The sequence below is a fragment of the Peromyscus leucopus genome, chromosome 1 (genome assembly GCF_004664715.2).
Source record: "Peromyscus leucopus breed LL Stock chromosome 1, UCI_PerLeu_2.1, whole genome shotgun sequence".
Taxonomy (NCBI): Eukaryota; Metazoa; Chordata; class Mammalia; order Rodentia; family Cricetidae; genus Peromyscus; species Peromyscus leucopus.
In genome coordinates, this window is record NC_051063.1 from 105,851,214 (window position 1) to 105,876,974 (window position 25,761).

At 51.6% G+C, this 25,761-nt stretch overlaps 1 protein-coding gene and 1 long non-coding RNA gene across 2 annotated transcripts; one reads left to right on the plus strand and one right to left on the minus strand.

Annotated features, from left to right (window-relative positions):
• The first annotated feature begins 4,192 nt into the window (after window positions 1-4,192).
• On the plus strand, window positions 4,193-25,761 carry Mogat2 (monoacylglycerol O-acyltransferase 2). Its single transcript, XM_028877494.2, is given in 7 exon segments — window positions 4,193-4,472; window positions 11,536-11,655; window positions 11,658-11,713; window positions 20,958-21,162; window positions 21,505-21,679; window positions 22,179-22,378; window positions 24,794-25,761. Coding segments are annotated over 7 exon segments (1,002 nt in total). The 5' UTR covers window positions 4,193-4,381; the 3' UTR covers window positions 24,949-25,761.
• Window positions 22,891-24,850, minus strand: LOC114698696. The gene is made up of 3 exons (XR_003735394.2): window positions 24,762-24,850; window positions 23,810-23,955; window positions 22,891-23,012 (listed from the first exon to the last, which is right to left on the minus strand). It is a non-coding gene; the product is annotated as an uncharacterized LOC114698696 (long non-coding RNA).

Genomic DNA, 25,761 nt, shown 5'->3' on the forward strand with positions numbered 1-25,761 from the left:
AGCATACTGCAACATGCTAAACCTTACTAGTTGTTGGGGAAATGTTACTACGAGTACAGAAAAGAACATTCATCAACATGGTTACAGTGCATTGGGGATATAGCACAGTGGTAGTGAGAGACCCTAGCCCTTCAGACTTACACCCCCAAGCCTCAGGAAAGAGAAACTTCAAGCACCAGGAAATGAGAAACTAAAAATCTAGTTCCAAGGGCAACCTGACTCAGCCACTACTCAATCACCCCTGCCACAATGTAACAATGTAAAGAGATTTCTGTTCAGACATGTGCTCGACTGTGACTGGGATAGTTGCAGATGTTCCAGGAAGGACCACTATGACCTTTGTGTAATCTCCACTCCTGCCCTGATACCCCCCTTGAGGTTTCAGAAAAAATGTACCTGTTGATGTAACTGTACCCCCTCTGTGATTACTCTGTACCCAGACCATGATCTTGTGAAACGAAATTGTATGGGAATTGTAATCTTGTGGGTTTTTCCTTTATAAGCTCTTATGGGGCTGCAATAAGATGCGGCTCTTGCTCTTAGGAGCAGAGTTTGCCCTTCTATATAGAAGCTTTAATAATAAAATCCTCATGCTGTTGCATCAACTGGACTGGAGTCTGGGTTCTTGGGGCGCCCACTTGAGACCCTAAACTTTGGGGTCCAACAGTAGAGTGCTTGCCTAGCATAGGCAAGGTCCTGGGTTCGATCCCAGCACCATAAAAACAAGAGTCATAGCGTTAAGAAAGACTAGACCAGTAGCAACCTGAAAACTCATATTATGCTTGTGTCCCCACCTCAGAAAGCCATGTAGCTCTGTGCCATGATCCACCAACTCCATTCCCAGGCACATGCCACACAGAAGTGGACAAGAAAGTGTGTACAAGGGGTCGGCAAGACGGCTCAGCAGAGAGAGGAGCATGTTGCTGAGCCTGGACCTGGATTTAACCCCAGAACCCATGTAAAGGTGGAAGATGATGGTTTGGGTAGCACTCTTACCCTGCGAAGAAAAGTCACAAAACAGGACAGAACCCTCTAGCGAGAGTTTTGTTAAAGAAGGGAGAAGGGATAGATGTGGTCAGGCCTGCTGAAAGGGCACTTGAGGGAGGGGGGGCAACATGGGGTGGTGTAAGCTATGGTCCTAGTGCCTGGGAGGTAGAGGCAGGAAGATCAGAGTCATCATTAGCTCTGGGTTTAAGATCACCTGGACTCATGAGACACTGCCTAGATAAATAGATAGATAGATAGATAGATAGATAGATAGATAGATAGATAGATAGATAAACACAAATAAATAAAAAGGTAAGCCGTTGGTGGTGACACACTACTTTAATGCCAACACTCAAGAGGCAGAAGTAGGAGTATCTCTGTGAGTTCAAGGCCAGCCTAATGTACAAAGCAAGTCTCAGGACAGCCAGGGCTGTTACACAGATAAACCTTATTTTGGAAAACAAACAAAAAGAAAAACAACCCCCCCTAAACAAAACAACAAGGTCAAAAATTAAATTTAAAAACAATGATGTTGGGGTTCAAGGACTGAGATGGGAAGTGGACACAAGCTACTACTCCTAACCAACATCCTGTCTGTAATTGGTACTCAATGACAAAGGAAATACTCATCTTTCTTAATGGAGTCTCATTGGGCATATTTACCACACTTCAGGGCGTTCCCCATAGCCAGGAATACATGACCAACACAAAATGAACTCAATGGTATTTTCATAGACTTTTGTCTCATATTGTTTTGTTTGCAAATTTTTTATTCGTCTTTTGCTTGTTTGGTTTCAGATTTTGTGTGTGTATGTTCTTGTTTTTTGTTTGTTTTTTTAAAGTGAGAGAAAAAAAAAGATGTATAGTTGGGTGGGTAGGGAGGCCAAGACGATCTGGGAGGAGTAGGGAAAGGGAAAATTGTGATCAGAATATATTATGTGGGATTTTTTTTTTCAATTAAAAGTAAGGCATGGCCAGGTGGTGGTGGCACATGCTTTTAATCCCAGCACTCAGGAGGTAAAGGCAGGCAGATTTCTAAGTTAGAGGCCACCCTAAATCTACAGAGGGAGTTCCAGGACAGCCTGAGCTACACAAAGAAATCCTGTCTTGAAAAACAAACAAACAAACAAGCAAAAAAGTGATGGTCCTGGGGTGGGCCTCAGTTGGTAGGGTGCTTGCCCATCACGCATGAAGCCCGGGTTCTGTCTGCTATGTGCATCAACCAAGTGTGGTTGTACATGCCTGTGCTCCCATCACTGAGGAGGTGAAATCGGAGGATTAGAAACTCAAGGTCAACCTTGGCTGGATATAAGTTTGAGGCTAGCCTGGGCCACCCATGCAGAAGCATAAATCTAGAAGGAAAAACAAAGCAGAGACAAGGATGGCAGTGGACTGTGGGCAGGGACGGAGCTGTGACGGGCAGGGACGGAGGGACGCTGGCCTTGCTCCTTCTGCTCTTTGTTTTGGTCACTTACAGAGTAACAGTAGCAGGGCTGATCTTATTTTATGAAAATACACCACTTTGCACACACTTTTTTTTTTCTGATTGATGGTGTTGCGGTTGGATGAATGTACTACCACCAAGCTCCTTGTGTAATGGAGTGGTTCTCTCGGAGGGGGTGTAAGCTTAGTGGAGATTGTTAGATTATTGGAGATAAAAGCCTTTTCTTTACAAACATTTGTCTCAGTTTTGGGTTGTTTGTTTGTTTGTTTGTTTGTTAGAGACAGAGTCTTACTATGTAGCCCTAGCTGGCCTGGAACTTGTTATGTAAACGAGGCTGGCCTCGAACTTGCAGACCTGAGTGGTAGCATTAAAGGCAAGCACCGTTGCTCATGGCCCCATCTTGGATATTTTGTTGAAGAGATAGAAAAAAAAAAACCCACATGTAATACATTTTGAATCAATTTCTACCTTTACTGAGACAGAGATTCTTTTCTTGGGTGTGAGTGTGTACATATGTGTGTACATGTGTACATGCATATGACTGCTGGTACCTACAGAGGCCAGAGGTGTCAGATCCCCTGGAGCTGGAGCTGCAGGTGACTGTGAACTTGGCTACATGGGTAACTGGGAATAGAACCGGCATCCTCTGCAAGAACAGTAAACACTCTTAATGGCCAAGCCATCTCTTCACCCCAAGGGGAAACATTTAGAAGAAGGCACTGATGTGGTGATGGATAGATGTGACTGGGGAAAACAATCTCAGGTGACCCTGGATATAGCCTCAGCAACTGGGACTGTAAAATTACTCTTTGCCATGATAAGAAAGGAAGCCCTGAGGAAGGGCTGGCCTGGGCAGGGCATGGAAGTCAACTTCAGTATGGCGAGCATGCTATGATGGATGGTCCCCACCAGGCATTCTGGTGAAAATGTCAAGTGACCACATAGGTCTTCAAGTCTAGAGGCAGGGAAGAATTCACAACTGTTCCAGGTCTGGAAGTCCTTTTTATGGAGACAGAAAACAAGTCACTAGCCTGAATGCAATCTTTAAGAGGCAAGAAGAATCAGGAGGAATAGTGGTACCTGCCCCTCTAATCCCAGCACGGGGGAAGCAGAGACTAGAGGCCAGCCTGGTCTAGATGGCGAGTTCTGCGCCAGCCAGGGCTGCATATGAGATCATGTCTCAAATTGAAGAGGAGGAGGAGAGGAAGGAGGAGGAAAAAGAGGAGGCGGCAGAACAAAGGAGCCCATGAAACAGTAGCTTGGGAGCTGGGAGGCAAAACCGGACGGAGAGAGAGGCTTCAGGGACGTGAAATGATCCATGGTGACCGAGGCTGCCGATGGGCCAAGATGAGATCTCATACTTGACCACCCACCGCCTTTAAATAGCGTGAGGTCAGTGGCGACCTTGTGAGCGCAGTTTTGTGGAGTGTTGATGTGTGAAGTGTGGAGGTGATCTACATGGGGTGGGAGATGAAAAGGCCCAGAACACAGCCTTTCTAAAAGTTCTACTGGTTAGATAAGCAGAGGAACGGCAGATGGAGACGTGGGTAGATGCTTTCCCGATAGGAACTGATGCAGCTTGTTTGTGGAGGGTGAGCAGGGATTTGGGAGAAAAGCAGGAAAGCAGCACATGGTGTGGGACCGCCTCTGCATCCCGCTTGGGGGGTTTCACTGTCCCTAGAGGAGGGTTCCGGGGGGCCAGAAAGGTGGTTTGGTAGATAAGGCATTGCCTGAGAAGGCTTATAAAGACCAAACAGGTCTCTCTATCTATCTCCTTCCTTTTGTCTGGTCCCAGCAGAAGGATTCCAAGATTTCCTCTAAGTAAAAGGATCTGAGTGTGGGCGGAGCAAGGAGGCCCTGGCGAAGGCTGGGCTGGGCTGGGCTGGGCCGGGCTAGCTCCTTCAGCCTTGAGCAGAGCGGTGTGTGTGGAGCCTCCGGAACCAGCTCAGCATGGTGGAGTTCGCACCCTTGTCGGTGCCGTGGGAGCGCCGGCTGCAGACCCTTGCGGTCCTTCAGTGGGTCTTCTCCTTTCTGGCCTTGGGTAAGAGGGTAGTCACCGGTACAGGGGAAGGGCCGGGCAGCCCCAGCGGAAGCACAGGATACTTGATGGAGAGATTCAGGAAGGGGCTTTCTTTGCTGGGCTCAGAGTTCCTGTGCAGAGAGGATCCTGGGGTCTGTCATAGCACTCGCTCGCGCGTGCTTCCTGCTGCTCTGAGAGGGAAGCTCTCCGTTTTACCTTTGTGGGGGTGGGGAGGGAGGGAGCTGGAACCGAGGCCAGGAAAGAAGGGACCAGCCTCTGCTTCACCAGCTACATGATGGGATGACAGTGTTGCCCTACGGGGTCTTTGTAGATGAAATGCAGGAAGGTGGGAACCCAAGGCAGACCTGGCCTGGCTCCTTAGGTGTGGGTCTGACTCCTGATCCACCACACCCACTGATGTGTGGCTGCTCTCCAGCTCGGCTGAGGACCACGAAGGAAGCGTGGCAGGGAGCACATGGGACTCTCAATCTCCTTTGCCGGCACCAGACTCGGGAAAGATTGCCACCCCAGGACTGGGATTCAGCCTGGGTCCAGATACTGCTGGCTGTCAAAACATTCACATGCTGGGTACATGTTGGTCACACACACATATGCACATGTACACACACGTGTGTACATGCTCCCTTAGGGCCACCTCACAATTCTTCAGCTACAGGGTTCATTCCTGCAAAGTGGGCCTTCCAGGACCCTGCCTCTAGCGCCCATTTTAACTGCTCTGCACCTCTATCCCAGGGTTGGTAAACATTTAAGAACCTCTGTTAGCACAGCCAAGCAGAGAAACGGCATACTTGAAAGGCCCAGGCTGTAAATCAGGTAAATCGGGAGCCTGGCCCCTGCTCCTTCCAGAGGAAGGAGGGCTGAGGGGTGGGCAGAGGGCACGGGGAGGAAGTATCGATATAGCAAATAGCCGGTGGGCACAGAAGACAGAAGCAGGAAGCCTAGGCCCATGGCTGGCTTAGGTCAAAGGGCACTGGAGACCCAGAGCCACGTAGGCCATAGCCACAAGCTCACAGGGGCCGAGGAACACCAAGTTCAGCCTGCCTCCTGTGACCCTGAGGGCAGGAGTACGTCTGACTGGGCAAGCTTGTCCCAGCCATGCAGCCTGTGGTACCTGCCTGGCCCTGCTCTGACAGGGCCTAGCGAGACCAGGGAGTATAGCACAGACACCCCCATCCCCCCACCCCCCAGCCAAGAGGAGCGGGAGAAGGAAGGAAAGGGTGCTGGGCTCTTTCTTGCCAAGAGTGGGCGAGGTTACCTACCCCTTATCCTGAGGGCAAAGGAGAGCCATAGACCCAGCAGGAAGTGACAAGGTCCACTTTGTATTAAAGGTCCCTACAGCTGAGTTTCTGCTGTGTGGCGGATGAGAAGATCAAAGGCCGGGCAATCAGAGTGTCTCAGTGGCACCAGATCAGGCCTGTGGGCCAAGGCCCTCCTGAGTGTCTCGTTTTTTGTTTTGTGGTGTTCTTTCTTCTTTTTTGCAGTCTAAGATCCAAGAGTTTCTGTCATTTCTAAAAGATTAACTTTTAAACTGCTACTCAAGAGCTTCCATAGCATCTTCTAGTGTGCATCTGACATCACAAGTTCTAAAATGCTAAAATGTTTACCATCTTGCCTCTTTTTTTTTGTTTTTTCGAGGCAGAGTTTCTCCATGTAGCTTAGTGCCTGTCCTGGAACTCACTTGGTAGCCCAGGCTGGCCTTGAACTCACAGAGATCCACCTGGCTCTGCCTCACGAGTGCTGGGATTAAAGATGTGTACCATCACCGCCCGGCTGGCCTCATTTTTTTAGTTTGATGATGATGACGATGATGATGATGATGATGAAGGAATGACCTCCAAGCCTTGAAAGCATGAGGATCTCAGTTTGAGTCCCAGAACCTCTGTAAAAATGTCAGGCACAGTGACACAAACTTGTAATCTCAGCACTGGGGAGGCAGAGTCAGGAGGGGCCCTGGCACTCGATGGCCAGCTAGCCTAGCCTAATGGGTGAGCCTAGGCTAATGAGAGACACCGTCTCAAAAGGAGGTGGACAGCCCTCCTGAAGTCGACACTCAGGTTGTCCTCTGGACTCTACACACACTCGGACATGTGCATGCACACATCCACCCACAGGTACACACACACACACACACACACACACACACGCACGCACATGCATACGCACATGCCTACACACACACACATACACATGTCATAGCAGAGAGGAGAGGTGGAGATGGTGTCCACAGATGCACTACTTAAGGGAGGTTTTAAAGAATAGTGGGGACCGGGCTAGGGAGATGATTTTTTTTTTCTTTTTCTTTGGCCTTGAACTCGTGATCCTCCTGCCTCTGCCTCCTTTCAAATCCTACTGGTGTACACCACCACAACCGGCTGGGGAGATGATTTTGTTGGTAAAGTTGGCTGCACAAACACGAGGTTTAGAGTGTGGGTTCCCAGCACCCACACAAACACCAGGTGGGGCTGTTGGCCTGCCGGTAATATCAACACAAAGCAAGCAGAGACAAGGGATCCCTAGAGCGAACTGGTCAAATCCATGAGCCCTGGACTCAGGAGAGAGACCCTGCCTCAACAGCAGAGAGTCATAGATAGTTTAAAAAGACAGAGATCAGAGAGTGACAGGGGAAAGGACCCACAGCAACCTCGAGCCTCCACAAGGGCACCTGATCCCCCGTGTGCCCTCGTGTGAACATATATACACACAAACATGCACACAAACCACATACACACCGAGAAAAAATACAGTGTGAGTCTAAAGCCTGCCCATACCCAGCTTCCCAGGCAGAGAAGTGCGAAGAGGAAGAAAAGACTGTGTGATCTGAACAGCCGGTTCAGCTGGACATATGGGATGTATTTTGCAAAATGGCACCGAAGGAGCTGGGAAAGTCAATTAGGACCAGGCACCAAAGGCTCAGGCCAGAGTCAAATGCTTCCCAGATGGGCTGCTCACTTGTTCTGTTTCTTTTCCTCCCTGGCGTCTCTCTCATGGGAGAGCACGATTCCTTGGCGTTGGTCTGTGCTGTTCTTAGCTGGTTTTGTTTTATAGTTGTTGAATGGGCGGGGCCACGCACTGACTCTCAGGTATTACCCTGCTAGCTTGCTGTGTGTGCATAGCCAGTGTGCACACCCTCTCTAAAAAGCAGGGGTTTAAGAAACCTCAGGCTTAGCTGGACATAATGGCACACACCTCTGATCCTATGAATTTGAGGCCAGCCTGGTCTAGGTAGTGAGTTCCAGAATAGCCAGAGCTACATAGTAAGACCCTGTTTCCAGAAATGCCAAACCAAATTATACCAACAAAAGAACCCGCAGGCTTGTAGAGACTGGGTAAAGGAAATCACCAAGCAGACCCACCCTGGGCTTGCTGTTAACAAGTGGAGGGATCTTTCTGGGATCAGACGGCCAAGTGAGACCTTTCTGGTTGAGGGGAAAGTGCTCTTTTTTTTTTTTTTTTTTTCCCCTAAACTTTGTTTCTTTTTTCTTTCTGCAAAAATGACTCATTCAAACAACATTGGAAACTTTAAGTAAACGACTTCCCATAATCCTTCCTTCCAGGTAGCCACTGTTAATAGTGAGTTTTTCTTCTTGAGAGAGGGTCTTATTAAGTGAGAACCACTGCAGAGACTTTGAGGTTGGTCCAAATGGAAAGAGCTATAGCTGAAGTTTTACTTATTTATTTTACATTAATAAATTGGGGTTGGGCGGGGAGATGGCCCAGCTGGTAACCTGCTGACCGTGCAAATATGAAGACCTGAGCTGATTCCCAGTGACCACATACCAAGCTGGATGTGGCAGGACACACTCATAAGGCCAGCTCTGGGACAACTAAGACAGGAGGGTCAGGGGGCATTCCAACCAACCATCCTTGCTGAATCAGTGAGCTCCAGAGACAGGAGGATGTAGGGGTGAGCTCCAGGAGATGGGAGGATCAGGGGGCATTCCTGCCAACCATCCTTGCTGAATCAGTGAGCTCCAGGAGACAGGAGGATGCAGGGGTGAGCTCCAGGAGATGGGAGGATCAGGGGGCGTTCTCATCAATTATCCTCATTGAATCAATGAGCTCCAGGAGACAAGAGGATGGAGAGGTGAGCTCCAGGAGACAGGAGGATCAGGGAGCATTCCCACCAAACCATCCTCATTGAATCAGTGAGCTCCAGGGTCAGTGAAAAACTCCTGTCTCAAAAAAAATAAGCTGGAAGGGTTAGGGACTCAGCACAGTGGTGGAGCATCTGCCTAGCAAGCCAAAGGCCCTGGGTTAGATCCTCAGCTCTCGAGGGGAAAAAGGTGGACAATGATAGAGGAAGACACCTGACCTCTGGACTCAACATGCACACCCACATACACCCACACCCACACACATCCACCCCCACCCCCACACATACACACACATACACACACACACACACACACACACACACACACACACACACACACCACACACACACAGAATTTTTTTAAAATAAGGTTTTCTCTATGTAGCTTATGCTTGGCCTGAGCTTAAATCCTCCTGCCTCAGCTTCTAAGAACTCTAATTGCAGGCACACACTATGGCAGCGGCTGCTCTTCTCCAGTGCAAAAAGCATAAATAGATACAGTTTAAGTCAGCCTCCCTTCCTCCTTGTCTCCTGCTCGGAGGACCTTTCAATGCCCTCCAAGGGCGGCTACATCTGTGCGGGCCTCTGTTCCTACTCATGCCGCCACTGGCTTCCAAGCCCTCTATAACTGTCTCTGAAGATATTTAAGACAAACACAAAGTAACAAAACCACTGCCATTGCTGGTCTTTCAGCCCCTGAGAGGGATCCAGCCTAATGTGAAGGTGGAGCCCGGTACAGATTAGGGCAGGATGAGCCTCTGGCTAGGAAAGAAGGCAGACACCTGGAGGGACAGGCTGGCCCTCAAAGTGCTGGCTGCAGCTGTCTTTTCTTCCAGGTTTTCCACAGACACCATTTGTCTGGGTTTGTAGGAATCCTCCTTGTTTTGGTATTTGTGAATAATTTCATGGCCATTGAAGACCAAGGACCAATGTGGACTTAATATAAGTATTTACTAATGGAGAAGCAAACACACACCGTGGGACATTAATGGAAAGGATTCCTGTGACCCCACACGGTGCTGTGCCTGGAGTAGTTAGGATTATAGTGAGAATGGGTGGGTGGGAGGAGGTGGTGGGGAGCCATGTCTCGTGACATGGAGAGTTTCTGTTTGGGGGGGGTAGAGTTCTGGTGACAGGTGACACTAATGGCTGCAAAAAGAATGTTCTGATGGCACTGGGCTGTACGCTCACGATGGTGAGGCAATGCCCTGTATGTTCAGTGCATTTTATTAGATCCAAAAACTTCAGGACAGGGCTGGGGAGAGGATTCAGTGCAAGTGTGGGGTCCAGAGTTCGATCCCTAGACTTTATGTAAATGCCAGGTTGGCATGACAGTCTGCCAGTAATTCCAGCACCCAGAGGGCAGAGACAGGGATGCCGGATGGGGCAGCTAGACAAGCCAGTACTGGTGGGCTCTGGGTTCAATTAGGAATAAGGTGGGAAATGATGGGCTAACGTGAGGAGCAGTTGATGAAGATTCCCATTGTCATGCATATGCACACTTCATCCACATATGAACACACAGATACATGCACACCCACACATACAAATGCAAAAGCAACAACAACAACACAAACCTTTCAAACAAAACATAAAGTGCCCCGAACACCACACTGGAAAGCAGTTTCATGGGGGCAAGACTTCATTGGTCGTTCTGGCTGGCCCACCAGCAGTTGGCACTTCATAGATGCTCCATGCAGGATGAGGATTTGTGGCCCTCATCCATACCCTCTGACTTCTAAATCTTTTTGTTCACGCCAGTCTAAAGTCCCCCTCCCCCAAACCAGCAAGTCTGTCCCTGTACCTTCTCCAAGTGAGCTTCACAACGGGGTCTGGCTTTCTTTAAGAATCTGAGGGCTGGGGATGTAATTCAGTCAGTAGAGTGATTGCCTAGCATGGACAAAGCCCTGGGTTGGCTCCTTAACACTGCATAAACCAGGCTTGGTGGACACCTATAATCACAGGATTTGGGAGGTAGAGGCAGAAGGATTGGGAGTTTAAAGTCATCCTTAACTACGCAGGGAGTTTGAGGCCAGTCTGGAATACTTGAGACCCCGCTTCACAAGAAAAACAACCAAAACAAGCAAACAGAGAATCCGGGGGCTGGGTGTAGCTCCGTGGTAGGGAGAGCACTTGCCTATCATGTATGGATCCAAGGGTTTGATCATGATGCCGAAAGGAAAAACATCAGCAAATAAAAGGTATTGCACCAGTAAGGTGGGGTAGTATTCATGGGGATGATGCTCCACCAGGTGGGGTGTGGCCCCATGGACCCCCTGCACCTGAGATAATCAGGATCTGCCTGCAACAAGGGTTGCAGAACCACAGGCAGGAGAGACTTCTGCATTTACCCTGGTCCCAGCCTTGCAGTGCCCCAGGGTAACCAGGTGATGTCCCCACAACACACAAACCAGAGTGGACTGGGTTTGGAAACAGAGAAATCTGGGGTGGCTGGGGCCCTGGCCATGTAGGTGGGTAAGGTGGGGCAGGAACCGGAGATAGTGCCAGCTCACTGAGCTGATGCCTGGCTGAGCTGTGGGGCTGTGCGTTGCAGCAGTTGGACACATGGCAGGGCCTTAGGAAGGAGTCTGGGCTTAGCTGTGGCTGAGGGTGGACAGAAAAGGGCCAGAAAGAAAATTGTCTCCTTTTTCTCTAGGATTCTCAAAGGTAGAAGGCAGAAGCTGATTCAACCCATGGCTCCATTTATGGAGCGCCTGGTGAATGCATAAGGCCTTCCTGGAAGTGGGGGCATTGTAGGTTGAGAGATCCGGTGTAGTGGGGGAAATGCCTTTAGATGGCCCCATGCCAGTGTGGCATGTCCTGATATGTGAGGCATGCAAGCTGGTCTCCTCCGGTGGTGTGGGCTAGACAGGGGGGTCCGCGCCAGCATGGGGGCACAGTCATGGAAGAGCTAAACTGGAAGAGCTAACTGCCTTCCTCACAGCTCTCAGTCTCTTGCTTCTCTCCCAGCCCAGATCTGCATCGCCATCTTCATAGGCCTCCTGTTCACAAGGTTCTGGCTCTTCTCTGTCCTATATGCCACCTGGTGGTACCTGGACTGGGACAAGCCGCGGCAGGGAGGCCGGCCCATCCGTTCTTCAGACGCATGGTCATCTGGAAGTACATGAAGGACTATTTCCCTGTCTCTGTGAGTACCAGGCTTTGGGGGTCAAAGGGCCCCTGGGCCACTCATCTCTGTGGGGACAGGGGGTTCTGCAGAGCAGAAGGCTGGCTGGGAGACAGGAGCCTGAGAGGCCCGTGGAAGAGCATAGTGTCTCTCTGGCTTTGTGACTTGGGGTCAGTATGGTCGCTGAGGAATAAGTGTGGCTTGAAGGGGCTATGTGTGTCTTAAAAGGGCAAAGCCAGCAGGAGTCAAGGTTCCGGGTGAAGGTGATAAACAGCAGGTCTTAGTAGACCCCACATTATACTCAGAAGATAGGGGGACCCCAGGGTAAGACCTGAGTCACACAGTGAACTCTTCTACAAACTTCTGCTTTGGTCACACTGGGCACCCCAACCAGCTCAGGAAGCTCTGGACAAGCTCCTGGCTTCTGCACTGGTATAGGACTGTCTCAGAGTCCATCCTGCCGTATCACTGGCCGGCAGTATATCCTTAGGCAAGGCTTGGCCCATGCTGGCCTCGGTGTCCCTAAGGATCAGCAAGCAGTGTGACAACTCCTACCTTGAGTGTCCTCAAATCCTGGCACTTTTGATTCACCGCACTTCCAGGTCATTGTGAACATGTGGCCTTGGACTTGAAGGTTGGTCCTGAGTGGAGCAGATTCCTGAACCTGAGTGAGCAGACTCTGGGGGCTCCTTCAGTAGGACAGAGATAGACGGGGCTCTGAGAGGCCCAGGCAGTGCGGGCTGACTGGTGGGATGAAAAGGCAGTCGGGATGCGAGAGGCCAGGCCTGGGTACCTGAAGCATGGCTTACGGAGCTCGGGACAGACTAGATCCTAATCCAGATCTGCCATGTAGTGTGAGCCCGAGGCGGCTTGCCCAGTCTCTCGGTGCTTCTGTTTTGGTCATGTTTAAGATAGAGATAGCTGGGCATGGTGGCACGCACCTTTAATTCCAGCACTTTGGAGGGCAGAGGCAGGAGGAGCTCTGTGAGTTCGAGGTAATCTTGGTCTATATAGTGAGTTCCAGGACAGCCAAGGCTGTGAAGAGAGATCCTGTCTCAAAACAAACAAACAAACAAACAAAAAAACAGAAATGTTGTTGTACACCTTCTGGACAGTGTGGATTCCAACAGACTGTGCAGACAAAGTCCTCAGACAGCCTAAGTAATAGCTGTTCTCACACCATGTAACCAAGTCAGTAGGACACCGCCTGGACCCTGGACACTCTGACCTTTACCCCCCACCCAACTTCTTCCTCCCGGTGTAGAGTCCCGCCCCTTCCTTTGGTCCAGGACTCAAGTCCTGGGCTATCAAAGGAGCATGGGTGGAAGAAACAGGCTCACAGAGGTTAAGCAACTTGCTTGCGTCATGGAGACTCCAGTCAAGGACCCTACCCTGTGCCTTTAAGAGTCCTGGGGCCCCACAAGGGCTGACAAAGGTTGGGTGACAGTGGCATGCAGGAGTCCCCTAGCTCTCCAGTGAGCAGAGCCTCCAGGGAAAGGGGCTGGGGAGGAGCAGGGAGGAGCTAGCAGAGACTGTCACTCAAGGGCATTGAGCATCTTAGTGTCAAAGGAGAGGGAGCCTGGACTAGCTTGGGGGACTCAGATGAGTGGCAGTCACCTCTGCCCCTCAGATGTGTATATTCTACAGGGGCTCCTGTCTCACAGCGCACAGCGCAGCACAGCGCAGCTTGTTGGGACCCAAGAGCAACCATGGACACGTCTTGGACAGAGTCCGCAGTCCTCACCCCAGGACCTCTGACCTCTGTGACTAACCTCCCTTCCCTGCCTCGCCTCTCCCCTGTGTCAGGAAGGGCAGAGTTCTCTGGGCGGGTGCGCCCTCCTTTGAAGGTGTAAGTGGCATGAAGTACAGAGTCAAAGGAAACCTGGTGAGTCCTGACTCACCCGAAGAAAGGCCTGAAGAGTGGACCTCACAGGCAGAGGCGAGGAGCTTGTCCAGAGCTCCTCATCTGAGTCCCCCAAGCAAGCCCCCTGAGCTGGGTGTGACCAAAGCAGAAGCTAGTCTGAGCTGTGGCTGGAGAGGTGGCTCAGGGCAGTGGAGCCCCCTAGAGGCTACTTCCCAAAACTAGGACGGCTAGCTGGCATTTTCCAGGTCCCGGTAGCCCAGGGCTCTGGAGGACATTTGCTTCTTCCCACTTGGATTCCCAGCAGCAGGGCTGACAGAAATGATAACGAACGAGGAGGTCCACGGTCTTCCTGATCCTTCCACAGCCAGGGGGCTCCCCGCCTGATTTGCAGAAATTCAAATGTTGTTTATTACTTACCCCAGGCTCAGTGCAGAAGCGCTGGCCATGGGCAGGTGATACCAGTGAGTGGCCAGCAGAGGGAGAGATGCTGGTCTCTTAGGATGTGCCTGGCTTAGAATAGGAGTGAGCAGGAGGGGACTGTGGCCTGCAGAATTCCTTTTCCACTGACCTCCAGGATACCTTCCCTCTCTTCTGGGCACTTTTCCTTCCCAGCTCTGCTGACACCTCCAGCCACCACCCACAAGCCTCTGCATTCCCCATCAAATGCGGTCATCTTCTGATGATTTTCAAGTTTTGATTATTTGTTACTAAAATTTTTACAAACTAGCTTCCAGGGGTGGAAATATCAAACAAAACTAGGACATTATGCCTGTACCACGGAGCTTTCCAAAGTCATCTTTACTGCTTCCCTAAGAGCTAATGGTGAGGAGGAGTCAGGCCGTTTCCTAGAGGGAACTGTCCCTACCGCATGTGAAAGACGGGGCCAGGAGTAGGGTGTCCCTGTGAAGATTTCATCACCCAGAATAAACACACTCTACACAGGCCAAGACCTTGGTAGGGACCAAGTTCTGTGACCAGGACCATGACCTGGGGTCAGGAAATGCTGAGCACATCACACTGATCATTGTCAGAGTCAGCTTGGTACAATGCAGATCACCTCTCACCCCATCCCGTCCCTGCCCCTGTCCCTCCCAGCAAGTAGCTTCCAGGAGTCTTTCTCAATCCTATTGGCAATCGGGACTAGATAAGTCCTTTGTTCTGACTGGCACCTACCTACTATGCACCAGTACCAATGCCCAGAGACAGACGAGGCGGGGCAGATGGCAAACTCCATCCCCTTAGTGAAGACCACTGCTCCAGAACCTGTGTCCTGGGTCCTAAACTCCCCCTGACTCATCCCTCCTTCCCTCTGCCCTAAGTCCCACCAAGAACCTCTCTCTTCCTGCATTGCCCTGGCTTCACAGCCCCCCACCTCATTATCCATGCTTTCACAGTGTACCCTGCCTTGGGATAAAAGCCACCTTTGTAGCAGCGCGCAAAGGCCCTGCAGTCTGGGCTCTTCCCTGGCTTTCTTTTCACTTTCTCGGTCCCAGTTCTCCGAACTAAGCCGTATCACCAGTGCAGGGGCCCTAATCGGAGCACATCCACTTCATTAATCCCCACCATCTTTCACACAGAGTCTGACAGGGCTTTGCATTTGGGCCTGGATGCCTGGGCTCTGCCCCTTCATTAGCTGTGTGAGCCAGAGAAAGACCAAGGGTCTCAGTTTTCCCCTCTGTACACTGGGGTGCTGATACCAGAAATGTTCTCAGGGTTGGCAGCGGAGGACAGAGGGGGTTGGTGTGTGTGCTGTGCCTGGCACGAAGTCGGTGCTGGGCCTGTTCGTCCACTGAGACACTCTTCCCAGCTCCCAGGGCTTATACAGGCTGTATGTCTTCAACTCCATAATAGTCTCAGTGGCAAGACTTACAGTGCTGTATGGACCATAAGAAACACACCTTCTACTAGATTTGCAGAGTGTATCTTGATAAGCTGTTTAGGATGGAGGGGAAATAGAGTTTAGAAATGAAGGATATATCCACAGAAGGCAGTGAGTGTCCGCCAAATGACCCCATTGTGTTGCAGGAAGGTGGGGCAGGGAATTTAGCTGAGAATCTGGAGAGGCCAAACCCGGACCCAGGGCCACTTGGGAAACTAAAAGCAGGCACAGATAAAATATCCAGCCTTTCCTTCATCCACCCATCTGACTGTGAGGCAGGATACAGGGAAGTCGCTCCAGCCCTGCATACACACGTGTCCACCCAACCAGCCATACACACAGGCATACACATACATACACACTTGCACACATCCATACACACAAGGAATTTACACCCAAGGCCAGCGCCAGATGTACTGAATCAAACCCTGTCTTCCTGCCAAGTGATTTATGTGCACAGGCAGGCCACGAACCGCTTTTCCTACATGAGAATATTGATCCACTTGCCGTTGAAGCAGTTGAATAGGCTGCTGATGCGGAAGCCTAGGGGAGGGACCCGGATTTTGCAAGGTTGACTAGAAAGCTCCAAAGCTAGTCCTGAATGCCCTGTGTCCTGAAGCAAAGGCTTTCTGGATCCCTCCTGTGCTCTCTGAAGGAGATGGCAGGCCTCAAATCCAAGTCACCTCTGGTTTGGGGCGATTCTCTTATCCCCTCTGCCCTCCATTTGCTCACTTGCGCAAGGGCGCTCTCACACGGCAGCCAGCCCCTAGGGCCCTGGGAAGTGTCACAAGCTAGCAGTACTGGTGCTTGGTGTGTCCCAAAAGAGCCGAGAGGACAGTGGACTCTGGAGCATGGGAGCCTCAGAAGGTCTGAGAAGACACAGGGCACACGTGGAGAGACGGGGCTGAAGTAGTATAATAGCGCCCTGTGTGATGTTCGGGTCTTCTGTGCAGGCATGGAGAAGGACCTTGCAATTAAAAGCAGTATTTCAGAACCTTCCTTCAGAACTGAAAACATGTTCATACCTATCAGGCCCACGTTGTTCCTAACAGCCAAACAGCAGAGACTACTCAAGTGTTCAGTGACTGATAAACAAAATACAGTCTGTCCACATGATGGAATATTATTTGGTCATAAAAAAGGAGTGAAGTACTGATCTGTGACAGAGCATGAAAGAGACCTTGGAAATAGGCCAGTAAGTCCAGGAGGCCAGTTACAAAGGTCGTATGTGTATGGCTTCGTTTATACACTGTCCAGAACAGGCAAACCGGCTGAAGAACAGATCAGAGGTTACCAGGGCTGGGGAGAAAGAAGTGAGTCACAATGGCATGGGTTCCCTTCTGGAGCCGGGAGTGTGCTCTAGATCAGTGGTGAGGTTGCACAGCTGTCCGGGGTGCACTGGTGAGGTTGCACAGCTGTCCGGGGTGCACTGGTGAGGTCGCACAGCTGTCCGGGGTGCACTGGTGAGGTCGCACAGCTGTCCGGAGTGCACTGGTGAGGTCGCACAGCTGTCCGGGGTGCACTGGTGGTGAGGTCGCACAGCTGTCCGGGGTGCACTGGTGAGGTCGCACAGCTGTCCGGGGTGCACTGGTGAGGTCGCACAGCTGTCCGGGGTGCACTGGTGAGGTTGCACAGCTGTCCGGGGTGCACTGGTGAGGTCGCACAGCTGTCCGGGGTGCACTGGTGAGGTTTGCACAGCTGTCCGGGGTGCACTGGTGAGGTCGCACAGCTGTCCGGGGTGCACTGGTGAGGTTGCACATCTGTCCGGGGTGCACTGGTGAGGTTGCACAGCTGTCCGGGGTGCACCCGACCACACGCGTTCAAGCCTGGATCTCACGGTATACAGATGACACCAACAAAAAACGAGGGGTCCCAGAGTCCAGCAGTCCGGCTGCCCCCTTCTCTCGCCCCACTGCCCAGTGCCAGGCCCAGCCAGGACTTCTCCACCCACCACCTCGCTTGGCCACCCTCCCCTCTTCTAGCAGAACTGAGGGAACTGCAGAGGGACCTGTGTACTTCACCAACTCCCCTCTTCTTCCTCCGCCTCCTGGGAACCTGCAACAAGCCTGGCAGGGACGCGTCGCCGCTGTCCTGTTAGCAAATGCAACCGAGGAGGCACCAAGGAGCCGGGAGCCAGGCACAGCCCTGGGATGAGCTCCTGGACTCCTAGCTTAGGTCTCCAGAGCTCCCTCTCCTGCGGTGGAATCCAGGTGAGGACAGGATTGGGTCGAGGTGCCTTCCTTCTGAGGAGCCGCCCTTCCCACTGACTTCCTTCCTTCTCTCCCTCGGTCTGCTCTCCCAGAGCATCTCCTCTCTCCCATCGTGTGTGGCCACACAACCTCTGAGCTCCACAGGGAAACAGGGAGCAGCGGAACTGTTAGCACAGTAGACATCGCCTCTGGGAAAGCTCAAACTGGGCCTCAGTGGGACCACAATCACCCTCCAGTGCACACACTTGCATGTGTGCATGTAAATACGTATGCAAATGCCAGCTCACTTGGTCCCCATCCTCACCAGGATATTTCTCTGTACACAGATGCTTTGTTACCAAGGGTGCAACTATTCATTTGTTCACTTGTTTATTTAAAGCAGTGATGTGTTCTTGTTCAATATTCCAGAGAACCAAAAAAGCAGGTATGAGAGACTTCGTTTTAGGACTGGAGAATGGCTCAGGCAGTAAAGCGCTTGCCTCACAAGCCCAGGGACTCGGATTTGATGCCCAGTACTAGTGTAAAAATGCCAGGTTGTAATGCTCACTTCAGTCCTGTCGCTGGGGTGGAAACAGAGGACCCCCGGGGTTCGCTGGCCAGATAGTGTAGCCTCACTTGTGAATGCTGGGCCAAATGAGAGACCCTTGTCTCAAAGGACGTAAGTGATACCTGAGGTTGTCCTCTGACCTACACGCACACACACACACACACACACACACACACACACACACACACACAGAGTCCCTACTCCCCCATTCTAGGCATACCCATCACCCCAGATCCCATCCCTGGGAGCAGCTCGGACCATGAGTGTTTGGTGCAGCCATTAGCCATGGTGTCCCCTCCTCTCCCCTTGCCATGTCCTGCACACTTTGCCCTGCTTCTTGCTGTTCACGTAACATGCCATCCTGGCTTGCTTCACACTCCTCTGTGGCCGGAGTCCTCCCTCGTCTGCCTCATTCCCAGTTTGCCCAGACAAGCCCTGTTGGTGGACAAGTTCTTGATGTTAGCAAAAACTGATGCTTCCGTGAATGGCACGGCTCGGATGGCATTTGACCAGAATGCAAACAATCCTGTAGGCTAAATCATTCCTTGGCAGTGGGGCTCCTGGGATGAGAGATCTGCTCTCTTTTGTTTTGCTTTTTCACAAATGTCCAGTTGTTTCCACAGAGGTGCAGAATGTAAATAGCAAGCGTTCCCATGTGTGGAGCAGGAATGAGCAGCATTGGCAGGATCCTGCGTACGCTAGAGCCCTGACCTTGCTGGGGCTTCCATCATCTCCTAGGTCCCCTCTGTACTAGGGGAAGGGGCTAGGCCTTGTCCGGGAAGGCAACAGCCCCCCTGCCTGTGGCTCCTGCAGGCCTTGCAGGGAGGGGCTTGCCGTGCTCTGGAGGGGTTTGGTGGACTCTGCCGTGTGGTAAGGGGTTGTCAGAGGTCAACTCAAGATTGAGGACAGGAGGATTGGAAGCTCTGTAGTCCGCATGGGGACAGGCTTAGGACCTCATCTCTACTGTCAGGATGTTGAGGCCGGCTGCTTCGGTGGCCTCAGAGACAGCAAGAAGCATGCCCAGGGAGACAGCTACCGTGAGTTTCAGCTTGCTGACAGGGTGACGGTTCACCTGGCAAAGCTTAGCCGGTGGAAAGGGCTGCCCTTCTCCCAGGGGGTGCAAAGTCCCTGCCACCTGTCTTACCAGGACGCCTCCTGCCCAGGCGTGCCAGGAGATATGGGCTGTTCTCAGCTCCCGTAGCTGTGGCTCCCAGAGCACAGGGCACTGAGACCCGGAGAGCAGGTTCCTAGCAGTGGGAAGGGATTGGCGCCACCTAGAACCCAGCCTCCAGCAATGATCTTTGGACTTGGCTACCACCCAGGCAGATCTGTGTGTGTGTGTGTGTGTGTGTGTGTGTGTGTGTGTGTGTGTTGTGTGTGTGTGTGTGTGTGTGATGGCCCACTAGTGGAGATCAGAGAACAACTGAAGGAGCTGGTCCTTGCCTTCCATCTAATTTGTGACAGGGTCTCTGCTGTTTCCTTTCTGTTCAGGCCAGGTTAGCTAGTTCTCCGGCTTCTAGAGAGTCTCCATTTCTGCCCCCACCTCACTGTGGATGATGGCCATCCATGCCGTGTATCTGACTTTGACATGGGTTCTGGGAATCCAGACTCAAGCCCTTGCACTTACACAGTGAATGCTTTTACACAGTGGGCTATCTCCTCAGCCCCAGCCATACCTGTTTCTCACCCCACTTCACCGAGAACTGTGGGATGGCATGTGGCTCTCACTCCGTTTCCGGTGGTAACTCTGGGCCCTTGATGCTTCAGGCCTGACCAGTCAGGGTAAGTTTCTGCCCTGGCATGGCACAGAGAGTTAGTAAAGTTGGAGTTAGGTGTGGTCTGGGGAAAGCAGAAACACTCCCGTGACCCACCAGTTCCACAGGACTAGAGCCGGTCTCAGGCCTCAGGCCCCCGAGGGCTGTCAACAAGATCAAAATCTGTTCCTGGTCTAGCTTGTAATCACTCACTCCTCAGGTGGATGGGCCAACTTGTCTTTTGAGTGAGGTTGAGATGGAGTGATTCCAGCACAGTGAGGCCCCCTTGTGGCCCTCACATCCTTCACTTGTGTATTCACTACTTTCCTATCGCTACGAAGAGACACCGTGACCCAGACAACTGATAAAAGGAAACACTTAACCAGGGGCTTGCCCACAGTTTCAGAGGTTAGTCCGCGGTCGTCACGGCAGGAGGTACAGTGGCATGCAGGCAGGCATGGCGCTGGAGTAATAGTAGGGAGCTTATCCTCAAGTTGGGGGCAGAGAGAAAGCCAGACCGGCCCGGTATTGGCTTTTGAAACCTCAAAGCCCACTCCCAGTGACACACCTCCTCCAACAAAGCCACACCTCCTAGTCCTTTCCAAAACAGTTCCACCACCTAGGGACCAAGCATTCAAATATAGGAGCCTATAGGAGTCAATCCCATTCAAACCATCACAGCATCCCACCCAGTAGTTAGGAATTCCGGTCCCTTCTCACTTGAACCTCTCAGCAGAAGAGACAGGGTCTTCCTGAGACAGGGTCAAATATTCCAACTTCACATAGGCCTGGGTGAACAATTTGCCCAAAGCCAGCACCTGGTCTGTGAAACCTTCAGCACCGATGTATCATCCACTGTCCCACACAACACCTCTCTCTGCAGAAGCATCCAGGAAGCTCAGGCTTATGATGAACCTGAGACTCTGAGTCCCAGAGTAACACAGACCAGTAGAAGAGCCAGGACTGGCATACAGACCCTGCTGCTCATCACCAGCTTGCTGTCTCTTGCAGTTGGTCAAGACGGCTGAGCTGGACCCTTCCCAGAACTACATCGCCGGCTTCCACCCCCATGGAGTCCTGGCCGCAGGAGCCTTTCTCAACCTGTGTACTGAAAGCACGGGCTTTACCTCACTCTTCCCAGGAATCCGCCCTTACCTGATGATGCTGACTCTGTGGTTCCGGGCCCCCTTCTTCCGGGATTACATCATGAGCGGGGGTGAGTCTCCTCACCCCGGCCCCAAGTAGCTCAGGAAGATGAGGCTGCTGGGTAGGCAGAGGCATCTGGGAACAGGCTGTCAATAGTTCTGTGTTCCTTCCAAGTGCTTGTTCAGCAATAGCAGAGGCTAAACCCAAAGAAGAACTTCCTGCATCGCTGTGCTGGGAAAGCCCATGCTGGGGTGGGAGGAGGAAGAGGGTTCAGAGATCCCCAGCTGGTGGGGGTGTTGTTGGGGGAATCCTGGCTCTGTGAGCATTGTTGATGGTTTTTCTCTTGGGCTGTTCTCATCTTCACAGTCCTGCCCCTTCGCCTGGTGTCTGACCCACCTTGCTCTCTCCCTAGGGCTGGTCACATCAGAAAAGGAGACTGCTGGTCACATCCTGAACAGGAAGGGTGGTGGGAACTTGCTAGCCATCATCGTTGGGGGCTCCCAGGAGGCACTGGATGCCAGGCCCGGAGCCTACAAGCTGCTGCTGAAGAATCGCAAGGGCTTCATCAGGCTTGCCCTGATACATGGGTATGGAATTCTGGGGACAACACTCTGGGTTGGGGAGACAGCAAAGATAATTATAGCTTCTGTTTTGGCAAGGAGATTCTCAGGCCATATGACAAAAATTGTTAAGTTGGTGCCTCACAGCCGAGTTTCTAGATACATTTCCATAAAGGAGACTGGGGGAATCAGTGGTGAGAAGGGACATGTTTCCTGCTACTGGTGTGCGCCCTGGGACCTTTGGGAATCTGGGAGGGTAGGACTGGGAGAGGCATCTTTGAGGAAGCCGAGCAGCCAGCTGGCACAAGGAGATTTTTCTAGATGAAAAGTAAAAATGTTTTTCCCTGAGGAGGAGGCTCTAGAACTTCTGATCTACCCATCATGGTAGCCACATGAGAGACTGGGAGCCTGAAAAGGCTCTCTGAAGGTCAGAGAGGGCTCAAGGCAGATCCGCTCCAGTTCCTGGCTGGGTGACCTTTCCATCTGTGCCTTTCTGGATTCTCCCATACTCCCCTGTGTCCTCTAGGGCAGCCCTCGTGCCAATCTTCTCCTTCGGGGAGAACAACCTGTTTAACCAAGTTGAGAACACATATGGCACCTGGCTGCGCTGTGTCCAGAACCGACTGCAGAAGATCATGGGCATCTCCCTCCCTCTCTTCCATGGCCGTGGTATCTTCCAGTACAGCTTCGGGCTCATGCCCTTCCGCCAGCCCATCACCACCGTAGGTGAGCTGAGATCCAGCCTGGCCAGGGCAGGCTGCAGGAACAGGGCCTGGGCTAGATGCTGCAGGGAGCTTGAGGGTGGGAAAGATACGCCCTCATCCTCATGGGACTCACATTCTAGACAGGAATGCACACCCACACGTAGACAACCCTACCAGAGGGAAGTCTGTGATAAGAGCTTTAACAGATATAAAGGTACTGATGGCTGAGTACTCATTCTCAACGAGAGATACTGATGGCTGAGTACTCATTCTCAAGAAGGGACAGCAGGGGACCTGCCATGTGTCAGACATTACACTTGTCATTTGACATTCTCAAGCTTGGTTTTTCCTAGCAACCTTTGAGGTAGGGACTATTATCTCCATTTCACTGATATAAAGTGAGGCCCAAAGGAGTTAAATAAATTCCCAAAGCTCGGGGTTGGGGATTTAGCTCAGTGGTAGAGTGCTTGCCTAGCAAGTGCAAGGCCCTGGGTTCGGTCCTCAGCTCCAGAAAAAAAAACAAACAAACAAACAAAAAATTCCCAAAGCTCGCATTGCCTTTGAGGGACAGAGCTGAGGCTGTAACCGGAGTCTATCTGACCTTCGTTAGGCCAGAGAAGGAGGGGTTAATTGTGATCCAGATGGTAGAGTGAGGCCTGTGAAAAGAAAGCAGAGAGCAGAGATGTTAAAATTCTGTGCAGGGATGGGGAGATGGCTCAACTGATAAAGGACTTGCTGAGCAAGCGTCAAGATGTGAGTTTGACCTCCAGTACCCATATAGAAGCCAGGCACAGGCTGGGTGGTATGCACTGTAATCCCAGGGCTGAGGGGGACTGAAATAGGAGGACCTCTATCTAGGTCTGGTGGCTGGCAGTCTACCACTTGGCAAGCTCCAGGTTAGTGAGAAACCTTGTCTCAAAAAAACAGGATGAAGCATGATTGAAGAAAATGTTCAGCATTGACCCTAGGCTTCCCATATGCTCACACATGCACACAAACACATACGTGTACAAAAAAGAACGTTTTAAAAATCTGTGTGCCAACCAATAATCAATAGACTCTGCATTAGACTCTGGGGGCTCTTCCTGTAAGAAATGAACCTGAGCTTGGGTGTAGAGACTTAGCACAACTTTTCAGCTATTTGGACTTCTCTTTTGTTTTCTTCTTGATTCCTATTTGACATTTGTAGAGGGGACTCTGTTCATTTCAACTCTACCCATCCATCTATCCACCCACCCATCTACCTGTTCACCCACCCCTCCATCTATCTACCACCCATCCATTCAATCCATCTATCCACCCACCCATCCATCCATCCACCCACCCATCAATTTATTCACCCATCCATCCATCTATCCACCCACCCACCCATCCATCTATTCACCTACCCATCCATCCACCCATCCACCCATAGTTAAGCATAGATTTGGTAATCCTTGCATAATGGCCTTACTGGTTCGTATGGTGATATCAGTCCTCATGTATTTGAACATTGTTGCTGCTGCTGCTGCCTCCAGTGAGATTTCCAAGAGGAGAGGGCACTGCTTGCACAACCACACAGATTCAGAAGTTTTAGAAGAGTCTTCCTGGTTCTTCCCTCTGACCATGGAGCATTACATATCAGTGCACATGGCAGAGAAGAAAGAAGGGCTACCTGGGCTGTGACACCCCCACCCCAATCTAGAAGTGCAGGCACCTCCAGTTCTGACACGTTGAACCCTCAGAATCACATGTGTGCACCCCTAGTGTTTAAAATCTAGTACTGCTTGCATCTGGTTACTTGGATCAATGACTTAACTTCTCTGAGCCTCATTGTATCCAGTAGGAATAATGACAGGTTTTGTTTGCCTGGGACTAAGGGAGAGAATGCATATAAAGTGCATGCACATTGCCCAGCATACCGAAAGCTGGCTGTTAGTATACTGAGAGTCTGGAGTGAGTCGTCCTAAAACCTTAGAACTCAGTGCCTGGGGGCGAGGGAGACAGCTCAGTGGTAAAGTGCAAGTAAGAGGAACTGAGTTTGAAACCCCAGTACCTATGAAAAAATCTGGGTGTGGTGGCACATGGTTTTAATCCCAGCACTCGGGAAGCAGAGACAGAAGGATCCTGGGGTTCATTAGATGGCCACCCTAGCCCAATCAGTTAGTTCCAGGCCAATGAAAGACTTGTGTGTCCATAAACATGGTTGATGGCATCTGAGGGACAGTACCAGAGATTAACCTCCGGCCTCCACATGCATATACCTGCTCGTGAACGTACACTTATCCACATACATGGGGTGAGGGAGATGGAGGAGACGGGGAGAGTCCAGAGTGTCTGAAATCAGGAGAGCAGGGGGTGGTGGTGGGACACCTTGTGGGGTGACTGTAGGGGTCGCCCCTGCTCCCAGGCTTCCTGAGACTCACTCTAGACCACTGTCCTCCTCTGTCCCTTGCAGTGGGGAAGCCCATCCAGGTGCAGATGACACCACAGCCCTCAGAGGAGGAGGTGGACCAGCTTCACCAGCGCTACATCGAGGAGCTCTGCAAGCTCTTTGAGGAACACAAGCTCAAGTTCAATGTCCCCACTGACCAGCACTTGGAGTTCTGCTAAGCGACTCCGGCCAGAGGACAGCTGCATCCGAGAGCCTGCAGGAGTGTTGTGATTAGAGGGGACTTCCACAAAGCAGCGTCCAGTGCACTGGAGGGGCTGTGGTGAGAGGGGACTTCCACAGCCACCCTGGACTCCTAGGAACTCAGCTCCGGCTGGCAAGATGGAAGAGGAGGCGGCTCCTAGCCCTGGGCCTTGCTGCTGCAGCCAAAGCTCTGCGGTCTCCCTGTCCTTGGCCTGTCTGCCCGTCTCTAGGTTGGGGAAGAAAAGCAAGTAGAGAATCATTTCTGAGGTCTCCACCCACAGTTCTAATGTCACTCAAACATGACCAAAGGACAGCCAGGGAAAAGCAGAACACAATTCTTCTTCCTTTACCCTCGAGTGACAACGTGAAAGAAGCCAGCACCCCAGGCCTCCCCTGTGCATGCCCTCATCCTGCTCCCTGATGTCCTTTCTTCCCCTCTGAGCTGGAAAGGAAGTGTAGCTAACTATGCCCTGGCACCCATCCTATGTTCCTTCTAGATCCTGGGTCCTCTGAGCTATGACATCGATACCAAAGGAGCCCAGAAGGGAGTTAAGGAAGGCAGAGCTCAGTCCTTCTTGGCTACCTGACTGTCACTGAGGGTAGGTCTCCTTGTCATCCTCCTGAGTCTCAGTTTCCCCAGCCTTGACAGCCTGGGAGCCTCGGTGCTCACATCACATGGGCTCCATTAGGGAGCCTCTTACTCATGCTTTATAATGAACTCCAGCCCCTGTCTTGGCACAAAAGGGCAGCTCCATACATGTTACCTCAATAAATGAAACGATTCTGTTTTA